This window comes from Galeopterus variegatus, unplaced genomic scaffold (genome assembly GCF_000696425.1).
Source record: "Galeopterus variegatus unplaced genomic scaffold, G_variegatus-3.0.2 Scaffold1615, whole genome shotgun sequence".
Taxonomy (NCBI): Eukaryota; Metazoa; Chordata; class Mammalia; order Dermoptera; family Cynocephalidae; genus Galeopterus; species Galeopterus variegatus.
In genome coordinates, this window is record NW_007727726.1 from 324,264 (window position 1) to 341,924 (window position 17,661).

At 40.1% G+C, this 17,661-nt stretch overlaps 1 protein-coding gene across 5 annotated transcripts in view; it reads left to right on the plus strand.

Moving 5' to 3' along the window:
* The first annotated feature begins 7,955 nt into the window (after positions 1-7,955).
* The window catches only part of ATXN3 (ataxin 3), a 35,353-nt gene continuing 25,647 nt past the window's right edge, over positions 7,956-17,661 (plus strand). For 2 of the 5 annotated variants that reach the window (XM_008577991.1, XM_008577992.1), the window contains exons 1-5: positions 7,956-8,224; positions 8,446-8,490; positions 9,892-9,977; positions 10,419-10,485; positions 13,550-13,637. In XM_008577991.1, the coding sequence (XP_008576213.1) occupies positions 8,171-8,224; positions 8,446-8,490; positions 9,892-9,977; positions 10,419-10,485; positions 13,550-13,637 (340 nt within the window). In that variant the 5' untranslated portion in view covers positions 7,956-8,170. The remainder of the gene's footprint in view (positions 8,225-8,445; positions 8,491-9,891; positions 9,978-10,418; positions 10,486-13,549; positions 13,638-17,661) is intronic. The other 3 variants (XM_008577994.1, XM_008577993.1, XM_008577996.1) reach the window with 3 other exon arrangements.

A 17,661-nucleotide genomic window follows, 5' to 3' on the forward strand; every position in this document is an offset into this window, starting at 1 on the left:
AGCTTCACCGACGCCCCCATCGCACTCTGCTCCAGAAGCTCCTGCCGGAGGAACCGGAGCCCGGGACGTCCAGGGACACGGGAGGAAGTGAGGGCAGTGCCGGGGGCGTCGCGGAGCATGGGGCGGAAGGAGGGGAGTGACAGAATGGTGTAGCTTCTGCGTTTCTCCCCCACTCTCCCTAGGGTACAGCTAAAGTCACTCCTCGGACACCTCCCTCGACCTTTCCCAACTCCACCCGCCTCCCCTGCTCCACCCCTGGCAGAATTAACTTTTTCTTATCTGGGTTCCTCAATTCTGTATTGGAATCCCCCATATGCTTAGGTCTTTGGGGTCTTGTGCATGTCCTCTTCCTGCTCCAGGTCAGTGAGCCTCTCCAGGGCAGGGACCTCGGCTCGCCAGTTGTAGGGCCTGACACTCAGGAAGTGATGCAGGGAACACCGTGCACCCCTAAGCAGGGAAGTCGTCACAAGTTTTTTATTACGGGATGTTTGAGTTTGGTTTCCTTTGGTATTTCGATCTTTCTGGATCAGGAGGCCAGCTTTGTTTTTAGGTATTAGGCGTGGACTGGGATAATTTGGTTGTGGTCTACCTAGCGTGTTCATCGACACGCGCTTGAAGATACTGGTTGTGGCATGTGGAGAAATCAAGACATTTGGGTGTGAGTGAAACCTTGCTCAGGACAACTTTGGCACGTGATGTCTTGTTTCATGATAGTTTCGTGTTTGGAAAAGGTTGCTAGTGAGGCTATTAGTAGGAGCAAAGAGTTTTTGTTTTATTAAATACAGTCAATGATCATTTATCCAAGACATTTTAAAATTCACACACACAACAATCAAGTAAAGCAATCAAAGACAAAAGAGGCACGTTATACATCTGTAAGTATAAATCTAAACAAAGTGCTGAATGCAGTACTTTTTAATAGAAAATATTTCGGAAACTTTTGGTACTGGAACAGACTGTTTTTATGTGTGGGGGAGGAAGGACTCGGTGGTATAGTTATTAGTAAACTTGACTTAATTGACATGACTTATGAATCCTGGACCAGAGAGATTTAGTTGCTGGCTAAGGAAATTGGGTGAAAAATATGCGTGTCCATATTTTTATTATTTTTGAAGGCTTTGGTGTGTAGGACTGCGTTTCAACATGGAAGGCTTTCAGCATTTTGCACACTATGAGAATTATGCAATGTATTTTTAATAATATTGCTTATTAACTAGTTTGGATAGATTTAATTGAAGGTAACTACTGAACTCTGGATAAAAAGAAGCTGGGCACCAACCTCATAAAACCTACTTTCTCAAGTCACTCAATTATCAGCATGTGTATAGGCTTAAAGATAACTCAGGAATACATTTACCCTTACCATCAACTTATATGTACTTAGCAAATGAAGACTCAGCAAATTAGTTTGTTGGCTGTATTTCAAGAGTATGCACCTGTAACCATAGGGCCCATTGTTAATCTTGCATACCATCCATCCTGGACTTGCTCTGCCATTTTCCAGCACACTCTCTTCCGCATTGTAGCACACCTTTAAGTCTTGCTAAGTCCTGGGTTCAGAGAGCCAGAGAACCAACTTTGCCCTAAAGAAGTTGTATAGGGAGGGATATCTGCCTACAAAGGGCTTTGCAGCCACTTCTTGGAAGGTTGGTTTCCCCATTCTCAGAGTTGTCACTTTGAGTACCCTATTTAGTAAGTTGGAATGTTAAAACACTGATCTATATCTCCAGTGCCTGAGATAGTACCTGGCACTTAATAAATATTAGAATGGGTCTAGACTGTTCCTTGAACATCTGAGAGGTATGTAGTGCTGTTTATCTATGGTAAATAACTTTTCTGTTAATATTTTAAGGCTTTGCAGGCTATGTATAGTCTCTGCCACATACTCGTGTGTGTGTTTCCCAATCATCTGAAAATGTGAAAACCTGCAACTGGGGCAGGTTGAATTTAGCCCATGGGGTAGAATTTGCCAACCCCTAACTTAAACCTTAATACTAAATGACGACTAACTGCTAGGTTTTTGTTGTTTGTTCGTTTTAGTTCTGGTGCCTGCTTTCTGTCATTTTTGCTATCACTTCTATTGCTGACTGCTGTTGGTGCTGTCACCGTGCCATTTGTATTGGCACTTTTGATGTGACGTGAACTGGGAATGATAACCATACTTGTTGGGGTTTGTATAGGTCAGTTTTCTGTTGCTTATAACAGATATCTAAAACTGGGTAATTTATAAGAAAATGAAATTTATTTCTTAGTTTCAGAGGCTGGAAAGTCCTTGGTCCAGGGGGCACATCTGGTGAGGGCCTCCTTCATGGTGAGGGCTCTGTATAAATTCCTGTGGTGACACAGGGTATCACATAGTGAGAATGGCATGAGCGAAAAGCAAATGTTCTTGCTTGCTTGCCTTATAAAGCCACCAGTCCACACCCATGATAACTCATTACCATCAACCCGTTGCCCTATGAATGGATTAATCCATTCAGGAGGGCATAGTCCTCACAATCCAGTCACTTCTCAAAGGCTCCACCTTTCAAATATTGTAATCAGATTTCCCATCCTCTTGCATTGGAGATCACATTTGTAATACATGAACTTTTGAGGGACACATTTGACCTACAGCAGGGTTACATTTAAAATTAGTGAAAAGATGGCCAGCCACCAGTAATAATAATAATAGTGAAATGATTGAGAAGATGCTTAGCATTGACCTGGTGACATCCATTGTGCCCTTTTGTGATGGCTGGTTCTTTGCCATCTGTAGGATATTTTGGGTTTAGGAAAAGCAAAATTCCAAATAAGTGACTGAAGGAGGTGGTAATAGCAGACTTTGAAACTTTTGTCTGGATTTGAATCCCAGCTCTGCCAGTTAGTACTTGTATGACTGTGGGCAAATTACTTATCTCTGTGCTCCAGTTTCCTCCTCTGTAGTGTGAAGACACAACATGTCTGTCTGAGTGTTACAAATGCTTAGAAGCTACCTGCAGATAGTCAGTGCTGTGGAAGCGCTGGCCATTGTCATTACTCTGATGCTGTGTTTGCTGAACCTTGTAATAAGGGGCGAGAGAGTATTAGGAGGAGATGAAGTGCGGCTGGGTTGATTGTGTGTACCCGGTTAGCCCATTTCTGAGAGCACCCTTAGGTTTTTACCTGGTTTCTGTTTTAGTTAACAGTGCCCCTGGGAATTTGAACTGCTTTTAGGTTGGTCCTGAAGACTCTGGGGTGGGGCCGAATGATTTGGTTGCAGTTCCAATTTGTGGTTTTGTAAAATATCTTGGCAGAACTGGAGATGCAGTTTGTTCATCTTCTGAGGCCAACGCAATGAAGTCTGGGCCTGAAACTGTGGGATTTCAGTGCCGTTCAACTTTGATTATAGCAAGGTGAACTTCTATTCAACTTTGGTTAAAGCTTGATGAGAAAGAGGTGGCTGGGGATAGTCTGGGGAGAAGGTAGGATGGGAAAGATGCTTAATCTGAGGTGGGGCCATTGCACAATTTTTTTGGTCTATGTAGAATTTGATCTATCTTGTGACTTAAGTCATTTTAAAATTTATACTGAACAACTTGTCTTTTCCTTCCACTAAATTTATGTCAGAAGTATAGAACTTGATATTTCCCTTAGCCATAAAGTTTTACTCAGACAAGGTTCGATTTCCTTTTTCTTGGGTTTTTTTTTTTTTTAATTATTATTATTAGCGGCTGGCCAGTAACGGGATCTGAAACCCTTGACCTTGGTATTACCAGTACCATGCTCTCCCAAGTGAGCTAACCGGCCAGCCCCAAGGTTTTTTTTTTTTTTTTTTTCTGACCGGTGAGGGGATCGTGACCCTCAGCATGGTGCCATCTGTACCACGCTCAGCCAGTGAGCACATCGGCCACCCCTCTATAGGATCCGAACCCGCGGCCTCAGCGCTACCAGTGCCGTACTCTCCTGAGTGAGCCACGGGGCCGGCCCCCGAGGTTTGATTTCAGGTACTTATTTTTCATAATTTAAATCTACTTGTGGAGAGAATTTTTTAATCCGATATTTGACTGTCACTTTTTCTATATGTGATATTAAGTATGGTGACCATAGTTTGCAAACCCCAACTGAGGCATGTAGTCTGATAGCAGGACAGAAANATCCTAGCAGAGGCTTTTTTCTTATTGTTTGAATATTGGTTTTTTATTAAGTATAACACAGAGGAGCACATAAATCACAGCTCAATGAATTTTCACAAAGTGAACACACGCATAAACACTTAGATCAAGTAACAGAAGATTTACCTACATCCTATAATCTCCCCTTATGCCTTTTTCCAGGTACTAACTCTGTCTCTACTTCCACTCCCACAAAAGGTAATAACCACTATCCTGGGCTGGCTGGTTAGCTCAGTTGGTTAGAGCCCAGTATTATAACACCAAAGTCACAGGTTCAGATCCCCACACTGGCCAGCNAGGGGATCATGACCCTCAGAATGGTGCCATCTGCACCACACTCAGCCAGTGAGCACACCGGCCACCCCTATATAGGATCCGAACCTGCGGCCTCGGCACTACCAGCGTACTCTCCTGAGTGAACCATGGGGCCGGCCCCCAAGGTTTGATTTCAGGTGCTTATTTTTCATAATTTAAATCTATTTGTAGAGAGAATTTTTTAATCAGATATTGACTGTCACTTTTTCTATATGTGATATTAAGTATGGTGACCATAGTTTGCAAACCCCAACTGAGGCATGTAGTCTGATAGCAGGACAGAAAAATTTGTGTTAGGACTGTTCCCAGAAAATCTAGTATCTGGTCACCATATTAGGTAGCTCTTGGCTGTATCCTAGCAGAGGCTTTTTTCTTATTGTTTGAATATTGGTTTTTTATTAAGTATAACACAGAGGAGCACATAAATCACAGCTCAATGAATGGAGGACATAAATCACAGCTCAATGAATTTTCACAAAGTGAACACACGCATAAACACTTAGATCAAGTAACAAGATTTACCTACATGCTTTAATCCCCTTATGCCTTTTTCCAGGTACTAACTCTGCCTCTACTTCTACTCCCACAAAAGGTAATAACCACTATCCTGGGCTGGCTGGTTAGCACAGTTGGTTAGAGCACAGTAATAACACCAAAGTCACAGGTTCAGATCCCCACACTGGCCAGCCGCCAAAAAAATGACCCCCAAAAACAAAAACAAATACCACTGAATTCTAACATCATAGATTAATTTTGCCTGTTTTTGAGCTTTTGTGAATGGAATAATACAGTATATATTCTTTTGAGTTTGTTTTTTATTTTAACATTGTTTAAGAGATTATCCATATTGTTCCAGGTAGTCATAGTTAATTCATTCTCTTTGTTGTATAGTATTCCTTTGTGAATATAGCACAATTCCCATTCTATGTGATTCAAACTATCCATTTAGGTAGTTTCCAGTTTGGGGGGTGTATTTGTCCATTTTTGTTGCTTATAACAGAATATGTGCAACTGGGTGATTTATAAAGAAAACAAAATTTATTGCTTACAGTTTCTGAGGCTGGGAAGTCCAAAGTCCATCTGATGGTGGCAACAGTGACTCGGGTCTCACATTGCAAGATGGTGGATGCAGAGAGAGCAGAGAAAGAGAAGACAGACTCTTCTCGTCTTTTAATGCCCTCAGAACCATGCCTCTGACCACCATTTTTAATCCATTCACTATGGCATGGTCCTACAATTTAATCACCTCTTTAAAGCTTCACCTTTCAGTTACCGTAATAGGATTTCCCACCCTCTTTACGGTCACAGTTGGGGCTAAGTTTCTAATACACAAAGCTTGGGGGACACAATTAAGCTTCAGTGAGTTTTGGGGGGACATAACTTAATCCACTACAGGGCACCATTATGAACAGTGCTTCTATGAACATAATTATACATATATTTTGATGAACATATGTTTGCATTTCTGTTGTCTGTATTATGTACCTAGTAGTGAAACTGCTAGATCACAGGGTATGTATGTGCTAAGCATTAGATGCTCTAAATAGTTATTAGTTAGTAATGGCTATACTAATTTACCCTCCTACCAATAGTATGTAACAGTTTCTATGTCTCTGATCCTACAACATTTTAGCCATTTTGGAGAGTTTATAGTAATAACACATTATGGTTTTAATTTGCATTTCCCTGATGACTAATGAAGTTGAGCACCTTTTTGTGGTTGTTGTAGCCATTTGGCTATCCTCTTGTGAAGTGCTTGCTTATCTTGCCTATTTCTCAATAGGATATAAATAGAATGTACACTCCTTTAATTCACAATATATTATTCAGTAGGAATTGCTCACTGGTAGTAGAAATACAGAAGAGGAAAAAGAGGTGGAGACAAAAAAAAGTCTTCTCTCACCTTTATGGCTGTGACTTGAGGGATAGTGTCCTCTCTAGCTCCATGCTACTTATTTCTTACCAAACTATGAAGATAAGCTTATCTCAGCCTCTTGTCTCAGGCTCAGACTTCTCAATGCTACCTTCTTACTCTATTCCATACATATACCCTGTATCTTCTTCAGCTAAATTTTGTTCCTTGAAAATTGATTCATCAAGAAAGATATCTTTTAAAGTAGTTCTCTTTGGGGGTACCATGGATCATGTAACATAGCTCAGAACAATTTGCAAAGTGCTTGTTTATCTTGCCTATTTCTCAATAGGATATAAATAGAATGTACACTCTTTTAATTCACAATATATTATTCAGTAGGAATTGCTCACTGGTAGTAGAAATACAGAAGAGGAAAAAGAGGTGGAGACAAAAAAAAGTCTTCTCTCACCTTTATGGCTGTGACTTGAGGGATAGTGTCCTCTCTAGCTCCATGCTACTTATTTCTTACCAAACTATGAAGATAAGCTTATCTCAGCCTCTTGTCTCAGGCTCAGACTTCTCAATGCTACCTTCTTACTCTATTCCATACATATACCCTGTATCTTCTTCAGCTAAATTTTGTTCCTTGAAAATTGATTCATCAAGAAAGGGAAAGATATCTTTTAAAGTAGAGCTCTTTGGGGTTACCATGTATTGTGTAACATACCTCAGAACAATTTGCACAGTGTCAGACAGGTTGGTTTAAGGAGTAGACCTTATGGGGGAAAGAGAACTTAGAAGGCCAGGGTTAACAGGAGAAGGAAATGTTCTCCATCTCTCCTCACCTCATGGAGAGGCAAACCTGGGGTTTGTGGTCATAGAGAGGAATCTCACCCACTGTGAGTCTCTCTTATAGGGCAGCATTGGAAAGCAACACTTGGAGGGAAGAGGGTGACAAGCAGGCTCCTCAATGCCAGGTAGTCTGGATTTGGATTCAGGGTGCCAGTTGTGTGAGAAAGCCAGCTGCCCAGCACCTGAAAATCCTGGGCCAATGGGGAGTTGTATGTACCCCCTCATGAGGAAGAAGCCGATGATCCCATGGAGAGCTGAGCTTGAATGCATTCCTCTTGTTGGCTTGTCCAGAGTGAGCTCTAGGGGTCGTGCTGGGACCGTTCTGCTCATTGCACTTCATTGTGTGTACATTATCCATAGAATACCCTGAAGAGAACCTTAACTGTATAGCTACACATTTGAACACAGAACAATTTTACTCACCAGTATCAATCCTTGAGATTTGAAATTTCATGAACAAGCGTTTAGATCAAGTAGAGATTATCTTGTTAAAAGAATAAATGTTCTAGGGAATTAAAATTCACTTTCATCATTAGCAATTTACTACAGAATCTCCAAAGATGAATTTATTTTAGGTACTGAAAATGAGGAAGGCTAAATATTTTACACAGAAGTTTTTAGTAAAATATGGGATTTGAATGTATTTGATTGATGATAATGTTTGTTTAATATAAATTATTCTAATGTTTTTGATCTTATAACTAATTGTAGTTTCACTAATGGTAGAAATATAAAATATAAACAAGTGAAAATTCATGTGCCTGTGTTAATCATCATGCTTGTCTAAAGCTAAAAAGGTTTGGTTTGACTGTTAAAAAGTTGATGATTAAATTCTTTATGGGAAGATAGTACACAAATCTGTGTAGTAAGTCACATCTGAATTTTTTTCTTTTGGAAATATTAGCAAGAAGGCTCACTTTGTGCTCAGCATTGCCTGAATAATCTATTGCAAGGAGAATATTTCAGTCCTGTGGAATTATCCTCAATTGCACATCAGCTAGATGAAGAAGAGAGGATGAGAATGGCAGAAGGAGGAGTTACTAGTGAAGACTATCGCACGTTTTTACAGGTACTGATTTTAAACTCACTAAGTTGCATTCCTTTAGAAAATGTGGGCACAGTTCAGAAAAGGGTGAGCCATTCTTTCTATAGAGATCTCACTTGTTAATTATAACTCTGCTTTTGACTTTGTAAATGGGAATGCACAAGATGTTTTTTTAAATACGCACACTAATGGCAGTTTTTATCCTTTCCCCACCTGCTGCTTCAACTACCTATCAAAATGAACAGCAGCCTTCTGGAAATATGGATGACAGTGGTTTTTTCTCTATTCAGGTAAGTAATCACAAGTGTTGTTTATGTCCCAGGCACTGTTTTACAGTGTTTCATAGTCACTGTAATGATGTGACCTTCAGAAGTCCCTCCAATAGATTGTGTCTACAGAGTATAGCATTGTACTCTAGAGTATTCGATTTTTATATAGATAAACATGAAAATTAGAATTGTAGAATCTTCATTTTAGAGTACGGCTTTTAAAAATTATTTTTTGATAGGGATTATTTAATTTGCATCTGAATGTGGATAATCTTAGTTCTAGAATAAGTCACAATGTTTCAAACTTTCTATCTGGGGCGAATTTGAGAAAATGCGATACCTTGCTACCTCCCATTTAAATCAGCCTGCCAGGATTGAATTCCTTTATTATGGTGTGTGGCTTTTGAGTTTTTTTTTTTTTTTTAACTTACAGCTCCCTTTGAGTTGTATGGTTGGATATATATTTACTTGTGCGGTTCTTTTAGCTGTGGATCTTTGACCTGTTTCTAACACTGTGAGGTGTATCCAGAGTTCTTTCAGAACCTCGCTTGAGGGATATGTTTTCTCAAATATCTTTGTTTATATTCCTCTTGTGCTATCCTCCTGGACTCCTTATTCACCAGCATTTCCATCTAGCGCTTCGTTGTGCCAGTGTTGATGTGTAACGGTGGCTGTGGGGCTAGGATCAGGGGTCAGAGTTGGCCCAGCACTTGTCATTTCCTGTTTGTGCAGTGCTGCTCTTGGTGCTGGCTCATGTTTGCCCACTATGTTGCATTCACTTTTTGTCTGTGCTAGTACCTGCTTCACTTGCTTCTTTCTTGGCCACCTTGGATGGTAGATAGTGAATTTTCAGAAATTTCTCTTTTTTTCTCAGACAGTTTGAAATAATCAGGTTTGCCTTTTATATTTTTTCTACACATTACAAAGCCATAACCATAGAAGTCTAAAATTTATATAACCTTTAGTTTAAGTGCCCAGGGAGAACTTATTTTAATAAACATTAATTATTAATTGCATTGATGACATTCCAGTTACTGAGTTGAATATAATTTTTCTAAAGCAGCACCCACAGCAGCCAAGCTATCAAACGTATGTAGTGGACTAGATTTAAGAATAGGACTTACTGGATAAAATATACTGGATTTTTAAGGCAGTTTTATCTAGGAATTATGGGATTCACTGGAATGTCTCAGAAACTTGGTGTAAAAAGCACTCTTTTAATATATATGTGTATGTTATTTATGGATTTAGTGATATATCTATATACATACACTTTCTAAATCCCTTCTAAATTTATATATGACGTACTATTGTACTTCAAAAATTTACATATGAAGTACAATTGGTGCTGGTCGTGCTATACTGCTTAAATTTGGAATTGAATGAGTTAGTTCATGAAAAGTTGTTATTTTTTTTCAACAGGTTATAAGCAATGCCTTGAAAGTTTGGGGTTTAGAACTAATCCTGTTCAACAGTCCAGAGTATCAGAGGCTCAGGATTGATCCTATGTAAGATATTTTTTGCTTATCCTACATTTCTTTTCCTAAATTTGATTTTTAAAGTAATTATTTCTTAAAAAAGGGAAATATATTTTGGATACTTTTTGTTTTGATATTCCCGGTTTCATTCCCTGAGACTGTCCTATTTCACCTTTTTGATGTTCATGAGCATCAGCCCTCTGAGCCTTTCTGACACTCCAGTGTCTGTGGCAGCACAAAGCTAACCCTTGAGTGGTGCCTGAGGCCATTATTTTGGCGCAGCATCACTAAACTGCTGCGGAGAGGTTGATACGGTTCTATAATTTTTTTAAAAAGTCAGTGATACTTACCTGTACACATAATCTTAAATTATCACAAACTGTGTATAATACTTGCTGGCAGGCAAAATAAGTGAATATGAACTCTTAATATTTCAACTTAAAATTGTATATGTATTTTTTTCTTTTCTAGAAATGAAAGATCATTTATATGCAATTATAAAGAACACTGGTTTACAGTTAGAAAATTAGGAAAACAGGTAATATTTCTTCTCCTTCCTTTTTTCTCATTCTGCCCTCCTTTTGGAACTAAAATGTAAGGGATTGGTGCCTGTAAACTGAGGAAACTCAGTAGTAATGTGTATGTGACACAGTTTCAATGTTGATAGACAGAAATTTTTTTTTCTTTTTGGCGACTGGCCAGTACAGGGAATGAACCCTGAACCTTGGTCTTATCAACACCGTGCTAACCAGCTGAGCTAACCGGCCACCTCGATAGATAGAAATTTGCCATTTTAAGGGATAATATCAGTTTCCCTTGTAGATTTATTTGTGATGATAATATACAATTTAACTGTATCATAAGAAAAATTCTATATTAAGACAATGCAAATGTGGTTACTTGTAAGTGGGTTTTTATGTGATGAATATGTTCTGTAAGTTAATTTTTACATTTATACGTTTGTATTTAGCATAGTACCATCACAAAGCCTGAAACAGTGTCAGGCATGACTAAAAGCATTTAGCCATGTTTGCTTTAGTGTAACAAGATTATTCACTTGCTTCCAAAAGGCAATGTAATACATACATCTACATAAAACCACTTCTGTTTAAAAAAAAAGGCAGTGTGTCTTGAGCAAGTTTTTTTAAGAAACAGAATCATTTTAATGTCCTTTTTATTAGAATTTTGAATCTTTGAAAGAGAGTTATTGAAAACTAGTTGGTACAATAAAAAGGAATGAACTGTTGATACATGCAACAGCATGGATGAATCTCAAAATAATTATGCTGAAAAAAGAAGCCAGACACAAAATACTACATACTCTTCTGTTCTTATAAAATCTAGGAAACTCGAACTAATCTATAATGGCAGAAAGCAGATCGACCAGTGGTTGTCTGGCGATGAGGAAAGAGAGGAGGAGTGAGAGGGGAGGGGTACCAAGGAGCACGGGAAACCTGGCAGAGATGACTGTGTGTGCTTGTGGCCATGGTTTCATGGGTGTATACAAATGTTACAACTTTTCAGATTATATAGTTTAAATATGTGCAGTTTATTGCATGTCAGTTTTACCTCAATAAAGCTGTTTAAAAACTAAGTAAATAAAAAGCAAAAATAGTGTCAGGCATGAATAAAAGCATTTAACCATGTTTGCTTTAGTGTAACAAGATTATTCACTTGCTTCCAAAATGCAGTGTAATACATACATCTACATAAAATCACTTCTATTTAAAAAAAAAGGCAGTGTGTCTTGAGCAAGTTTTTTTAAGAAACAGAATCATTTTAAAGTCCTTTTTATTAGAATTTTGAATCTTTGAAAGAGGGTTATTGAAAACCAGTTGGTACAATAAAAAGGAATGAACTGTTGATAACGTGCAACAGCAGGGATGAATCTCAAAATAATTATGCTGAAAGAAGAAGCCAGGCACGAAATACTACATACTCTTCCATTTTTATAAAATCTAGGAAACTCAAACTAATCTATAATGGCAGAAAGCAGATCGACCAGTGGTTGTCTGGGGATGAGGAAAGAGAGGAGGAGTGAGAGGGGAGGGGTACCAAGGAGCATGGGAAACCTGGCAGAGATGACTGTGTTCACTGTCCTGCTTGTGGCGATGGTTTCATGGGTGTATACAAATGTTACAACTTTTCAGATTATATAGTTTAAATATGTGCAGTTTATTGCATGTCAGTTTTACCTCAATAAAGCTGTTTAAAAAATAAGTAAATAAAAAGCAAAAAAGAAAAGTCAAGAAAGTGTATTGAATTAAATCAATAAAAGTCCAAAAAAAAAAAAAAAAGCAAACCCCCCTGCCATTATATTTGAAGTCAGCCAACTGGAAACAGCTTCATTTTAAATGCTTATTTCTTAAGGTTCTTCCTGAGGAGTTAAGAGAGAGTAAGATCTGGTGAGAGTAGGGCAGGACACTCAAGATTATTTAGCCCTCTGGGTTTTATTTATACCTTTAAAAAATTACGATCCAGTAATTCTTTACTTCTTCTATATAAAGTAAGCATTGGATTTTTAACGTCTGAAGACTTAGACTCCAGAAGTTCCTTTGTATTGATTTGTAGGTAAACTTATATCTTATTATTTTGAGAGATTTTTTTAAAATTTGTTTTTCAGAATTTTCACATTTTGAACTATATCTTTAACAAATAAAGAAGATGTCAAATTTGGTTTATCATCTTTGGTTCTAATTTATATTTTTCTTTAAAATTATATTTTTCGGGGCCGGCCCGTGGCTCACTCAGGAGAGTGCGGTGCTGATAACACCAAGGCCGCGGGTTCGGATCCCATATAGGGATGGCCGGTTTGCTCACTGGGTGAGCGTGGTGCTGACAACACCAAGTCAAGGGTTAAGATCCCCTTACCGGTCATCTTTAAAAAAAAAAAAATAAATAAATAAAATAAAATTATATTTTTCACTATAGACTCTTTCTGTCTAAGGTCTCTGTATAATGAAAGAGATGAGGGGAAAAAGTATTATTAGCATGTCAAATTCCAGGTCATGATTTTGACAGTAACTTTTACAACTTTTTGTAGGTTAAATCAGGACTCCTGTGAGGTAGTGATTAAATGATGTTAATTACACACGCTTACGATTTAGTGATCTTTTAAAAATGAGTTGGTGATATAAATTCTCTTCTTAGAGTGTTTGTCTTCCTCAGAATTGGAGTCTTTTGACCAGAATTATCAGTAGTGGGAGAACTTTGTGTAATTGTCATTTTTCTTTCATAGCAATATGATGGATATAATTAGAGTTATGTCAGACTGATATTTTGGAAAAAGATTTAATTATAGTCATCAATAAAGACACTTTAAAGTACTGACAGTTTCTTTTCTTTTGGGGGAATTTAAAGCTTATGGCTTAAAGCAAACTTTTGTTTTTAAAAAAGCATTTGATAGTAATAAATCTGCAGTATTTTATTTCAGTTTTTAAAAATCACATTATTTGTTCACCTAAAAAAATCTCAATTTGACATATTTCCAGTGTTTAGACAATATTATTATGTTTAGATGGCCTATGTCTATTCTTAACATGTGAAACTTCCTTATTTCCTATTATATACACTAACTTAAATACTGACAATTTTTTTTCCAGTGGTTTAACTTGAATTCTCTCTTGACGGGTCCAGAATTAATATCAGATACATACCTTGCACTTTTCTTGGCTCAATTACAACAGGAAGGTAAATAAAGACTTAAAATTTTATAATGTCTTCTTTTGAAGTAGATAAATAAAAGTGGCTCGTTAGATGTGAGTTTATCAAACCTTTTTCTGGCAGTGGCAATGAAATAATCTTTATGCTTTACATGGTGAACTTTAGGCTGTGATCTGGATGATACTGTTCAGTTAGAGTTTTCATTGACACTTGATCCTCCCTTGAGGATGGGGCTTTCTGTGCAGTCCTTTAAGTAATGGCTCTTTTCTTCCATACCCCATACACCACAGGACCAAGAGGAGGGGTAGGTATGCTTCTTTGTAGGAGGGGTAGGTTCCTCTTTGCCTCTTCAAGGCCACTCTTCTTCCCTGTAAACGTCACCTCCTTTGACATACATGCCCGTAGATTCAAGTATCCCCCACCCTTTGCAGTCTTCATGAGCCTCCTCCTTTTTCATTGAAGATTTTAGGATCTGACTCACTTTTGTCTGTTTCAACTATCACCTCCTTTGACATACATGCCTGTAGATTCACGTATCCCCTGCCCTTTGCAGTCTTCATGAGCCTCCTCCTTTTTCATTGAAGATTTTAGGATCTGACTCACATTTGTCTGTTTCAACTCCTTTTATTAGTCTTAATGATTTCTATATCAATAATCAATCAATTCAGTACCTCGTTTCTTGCTTTTAAAGATCATTTGGTTTGTCATTACCAATAACCTTAAGTAACCACCTTCAAATCCCAATTACAAGCATCCTACTCTTTGACTACCACCTCCTATTTCTAATCCACGCTTTTTTCTGTTTTCTTCTTTTTTCTTTTTTTATTCCAACAATTCTTTAACCCTACCATGGGACCCAAACACTTCCCTTATGCCCATACCTCCTTTCTTACCCTGCTTATTTTCTGTAATCCATCATTATTTGATGGATTCACTCTGCATCCCTCTTTTTTTCCTCTTCTCTCTCCATTGTTCTTTAACAACAAAAATCTTGGTCCTGTTTAAAACCAAATCTTGGCATGTCCATTCCTGTACCAGAGCAGCTGAACATGGCTAAAGAATAACATAAAATATCATGATTGGTTTTACAAATTTCATATAAGCCTTTAGTCTTCCCTGACATTCCTGCTATGTTTTCTTGGTAAATTCATGTACCACCCTCCAAGATGATTATTTCACAACTTAACTCTTCAAACTTTTAACCACTTCTCTTTCCCTTCCTTACACTTTGCTTATGGACTTCCTAATATTCTACTGAGAACACAGAAGTAATTAAAAAGGAACTTGCTCATTTTTCAACTTGTCGTATAACTTCGTATAATGTATGCTATACGAAGTTATTACGAGTCTTCCCCTCAAATTCCTTCAGCTGTTGAACACAGTACTCATCGATAGGCTCGATCATGTAGATCCTTGCTTATGGACTTTCTTTATATTCTACTGAGAACACAGAAACAATTAAAAAGGAACTTGCTTCTCTTTCAGCTTGCTTATATCTCTACCTGTTCTGTGGGGGGGAGGGGGCTTTTGTAATTTTTTTTTTTTAATATTTTTTTAAATTTTATTTTATTCATTTTATTTATTGAATCAAAATAGATTATACATATTTGGGGGGTCAAACATTGAGATATGTTGATCAAATCAATATTACTAGCAAATATACTGTTACAAATTGTAATTATTCTTTCTGCCTCTTGTCCAATCTCTCCCCTTCCCCCATTCCCTCCCCCCTCTCCCCTCTAATTACCCTAGATTTCTTCTCTCCTTCTGAAAGAATAATGGTTGCTCTGTTAATTTGTTGCCTAGATGATCTGTCCAATGCTGAGAGGTGTGATCAGGTCCAATATTATCATGGAGCAGATGCTTCTTCTGTCACTTTGAAATGGGCTTTGTGGAGAGAGACATCCTCTTCTTTTCTTTGTCTCTGCTGGTGACTCTCCTTGTGTGAATGCACTCCAGTGGCTGGTGGACCATCTGCGTGGTGGTTGTGGCGTCTAGCTGTTTTCCTGGCAGCCATGGTTATTGTGGTGGCTGTGGTGAGCCAACCACATAGAGGTGATGTTTTTGGCATGCCATTTGGCGCTGGCAGTGTGCTTGGTTTTGGGGTGTGTCTAGTCCCCTTCTCCATGCCTCTGGTCCCCGGGGTGGGTCCCGAGGTGCTGGCACCATGTGCCTGGTTGTGGGAGGAGGGTCTGGTCCCCTTCTCCATGCCCCAGGTCCCCGGGTGGGCCCTGAGGTGCTGGTGTGGTGTGCCTGGTTGTGGGAGGAGGGTCTGGTCCCCAGCTCCGTGCCTCAGGTCACTGGATGAGACCCAAAATGTGGGCTCAGTGTGTCTGGTTGTGGGAGTGTGGTCCAGTCCCTTTCTCTATACCTCGGGTCCCTGGGCGGTCCCTGAGGTGCTGGCATGGTGTGCCTGGTTGCGGGAGGAGGGTCCAGTCCCCTTCTCTATGCCTCGGGTCCCTGGGCGGGCCCCGAGGTGCTGGCGTGGTGTGCCTGGTTGTGGAAGAGAAGTCTGGTCCCCTTCTCCATGCCTCAGGTCACTGGGTAGGACCTGAGGCACTGGCTTGGTTTGCCTGGTTGTGGGAGGAAGGTCTGGTCCCCTTCTCCATACCTCAGGTCCCTGGGTGGGCACCGGGGTGTTTGCCTGGAAGTGGGAGTGGGGTCCGGATCCAAGCCTCCAGTTCCCAGGCAGGCCCCAAGGTGCTTGCGGTGTGCCTGGACGGGAACTAATTTTTTGTCCTTTGCTTACTTCTAACATGGGGGACCTTCCTGTGGGAACCAGTACTTGAGCTGTGTGGTTGAGTTAAATTGCTGCTTTGCTGCTGTTTCCTTAGGGAAGACTTTTTGTGCAGCTCAGGGTTTAATGGTTGATCTTATAGGTACTTCTGGCTCTCCAGAGACCCAGTGGATCTGTGGATCTGTGTTCTGTAGAATCTTTGATCTGGACCTGGGTTTTTTCATCGAACTGCACCCTGTGCAATTCTGCATTCCCGACCGTTCTCCTCTGAGTAGTCCTGTGCCAACTGGGGGGCAGGTCGGTAGAATCTCTGATCTGGACCTGGGTTTTTTCATCAAACTGCGCCCTGTGCAATTCTGCATTCCCGACTGTTCTCCTCTGAGTAGTCCTGTGCCAGTTGGGGGGCAGGTCGGCTGTCCTTGCTGTTTCCCAGTGTTCTTCCGGTGGGCACATCTCCCCCTCCACCATGCTCCAAACACTTCCCGTGGGATGGGCCCTGTGCTGGTCCCTTGCGATGACTCACCAGCCTCTGAATGGCTCCCTTTTTTCAGTTGTTCTGGCTCCTCACTCCTGCGTAGGTCCATGGGAAACCTATTAGTGGTCTTGCTGTCCTGGGGGCCACCAAGGCCCTCTTCTCCCCTGCTGCCTCCAAGTGACTCCATCTGAAGGGCACGGCTTCAGCTTCTGCTGGCTCCTGCTCCGTACGCTCATCAGCTCAAGCCTTAAAACAGCCGCAGCCCAAAACTCTCAGAGCAGCTTTTTCTTCCTCTCATCGTGGTTTCTCCCATCTTCATGAACTCTGTAGGTCTCTCCTCCTCTTCCCCTGAGATCCAGCGGCCCCAGCTTGGCTAATGTTACATTTTTGTAGTTGTAAATTGGTCGATTTGTGGGAGAGAGTGATACTGGGAACTGTCTATTCCACCATCTTGACCAGATATCTGTAAAATTTTATTTATTAATTTTTTTTACATTGTAAGATGTCGTTGTGGAGCAGTTGATGGGGGTGAGGGGAAGGGGAAGGTAATAGGGTGGGAAAAGGAGGAAGGGTGGGGAAGAAGGGGGAGTGTGGTTGAGGCCTATGGTACTCCCCTTATTCCTGCAGGGGATACCAGGGGGCTTCCAGCAGTGGCTTGATCATTGCTGGGCTGGATGCAGATGTCATGGGGGAGTGCCTGAAGCCCTTGGCCCTCCACTGCCCTGGCTCAGGAGCCCAGGGTGTTTTTGGCAGCAGCTCAGTGGTTGTCTCTGGGCTGGTTGTGGGTGTTGGGGGGCGTGGCCAAGGCCTCCAGCACCCCCACCACCCAGGCGTGGGCA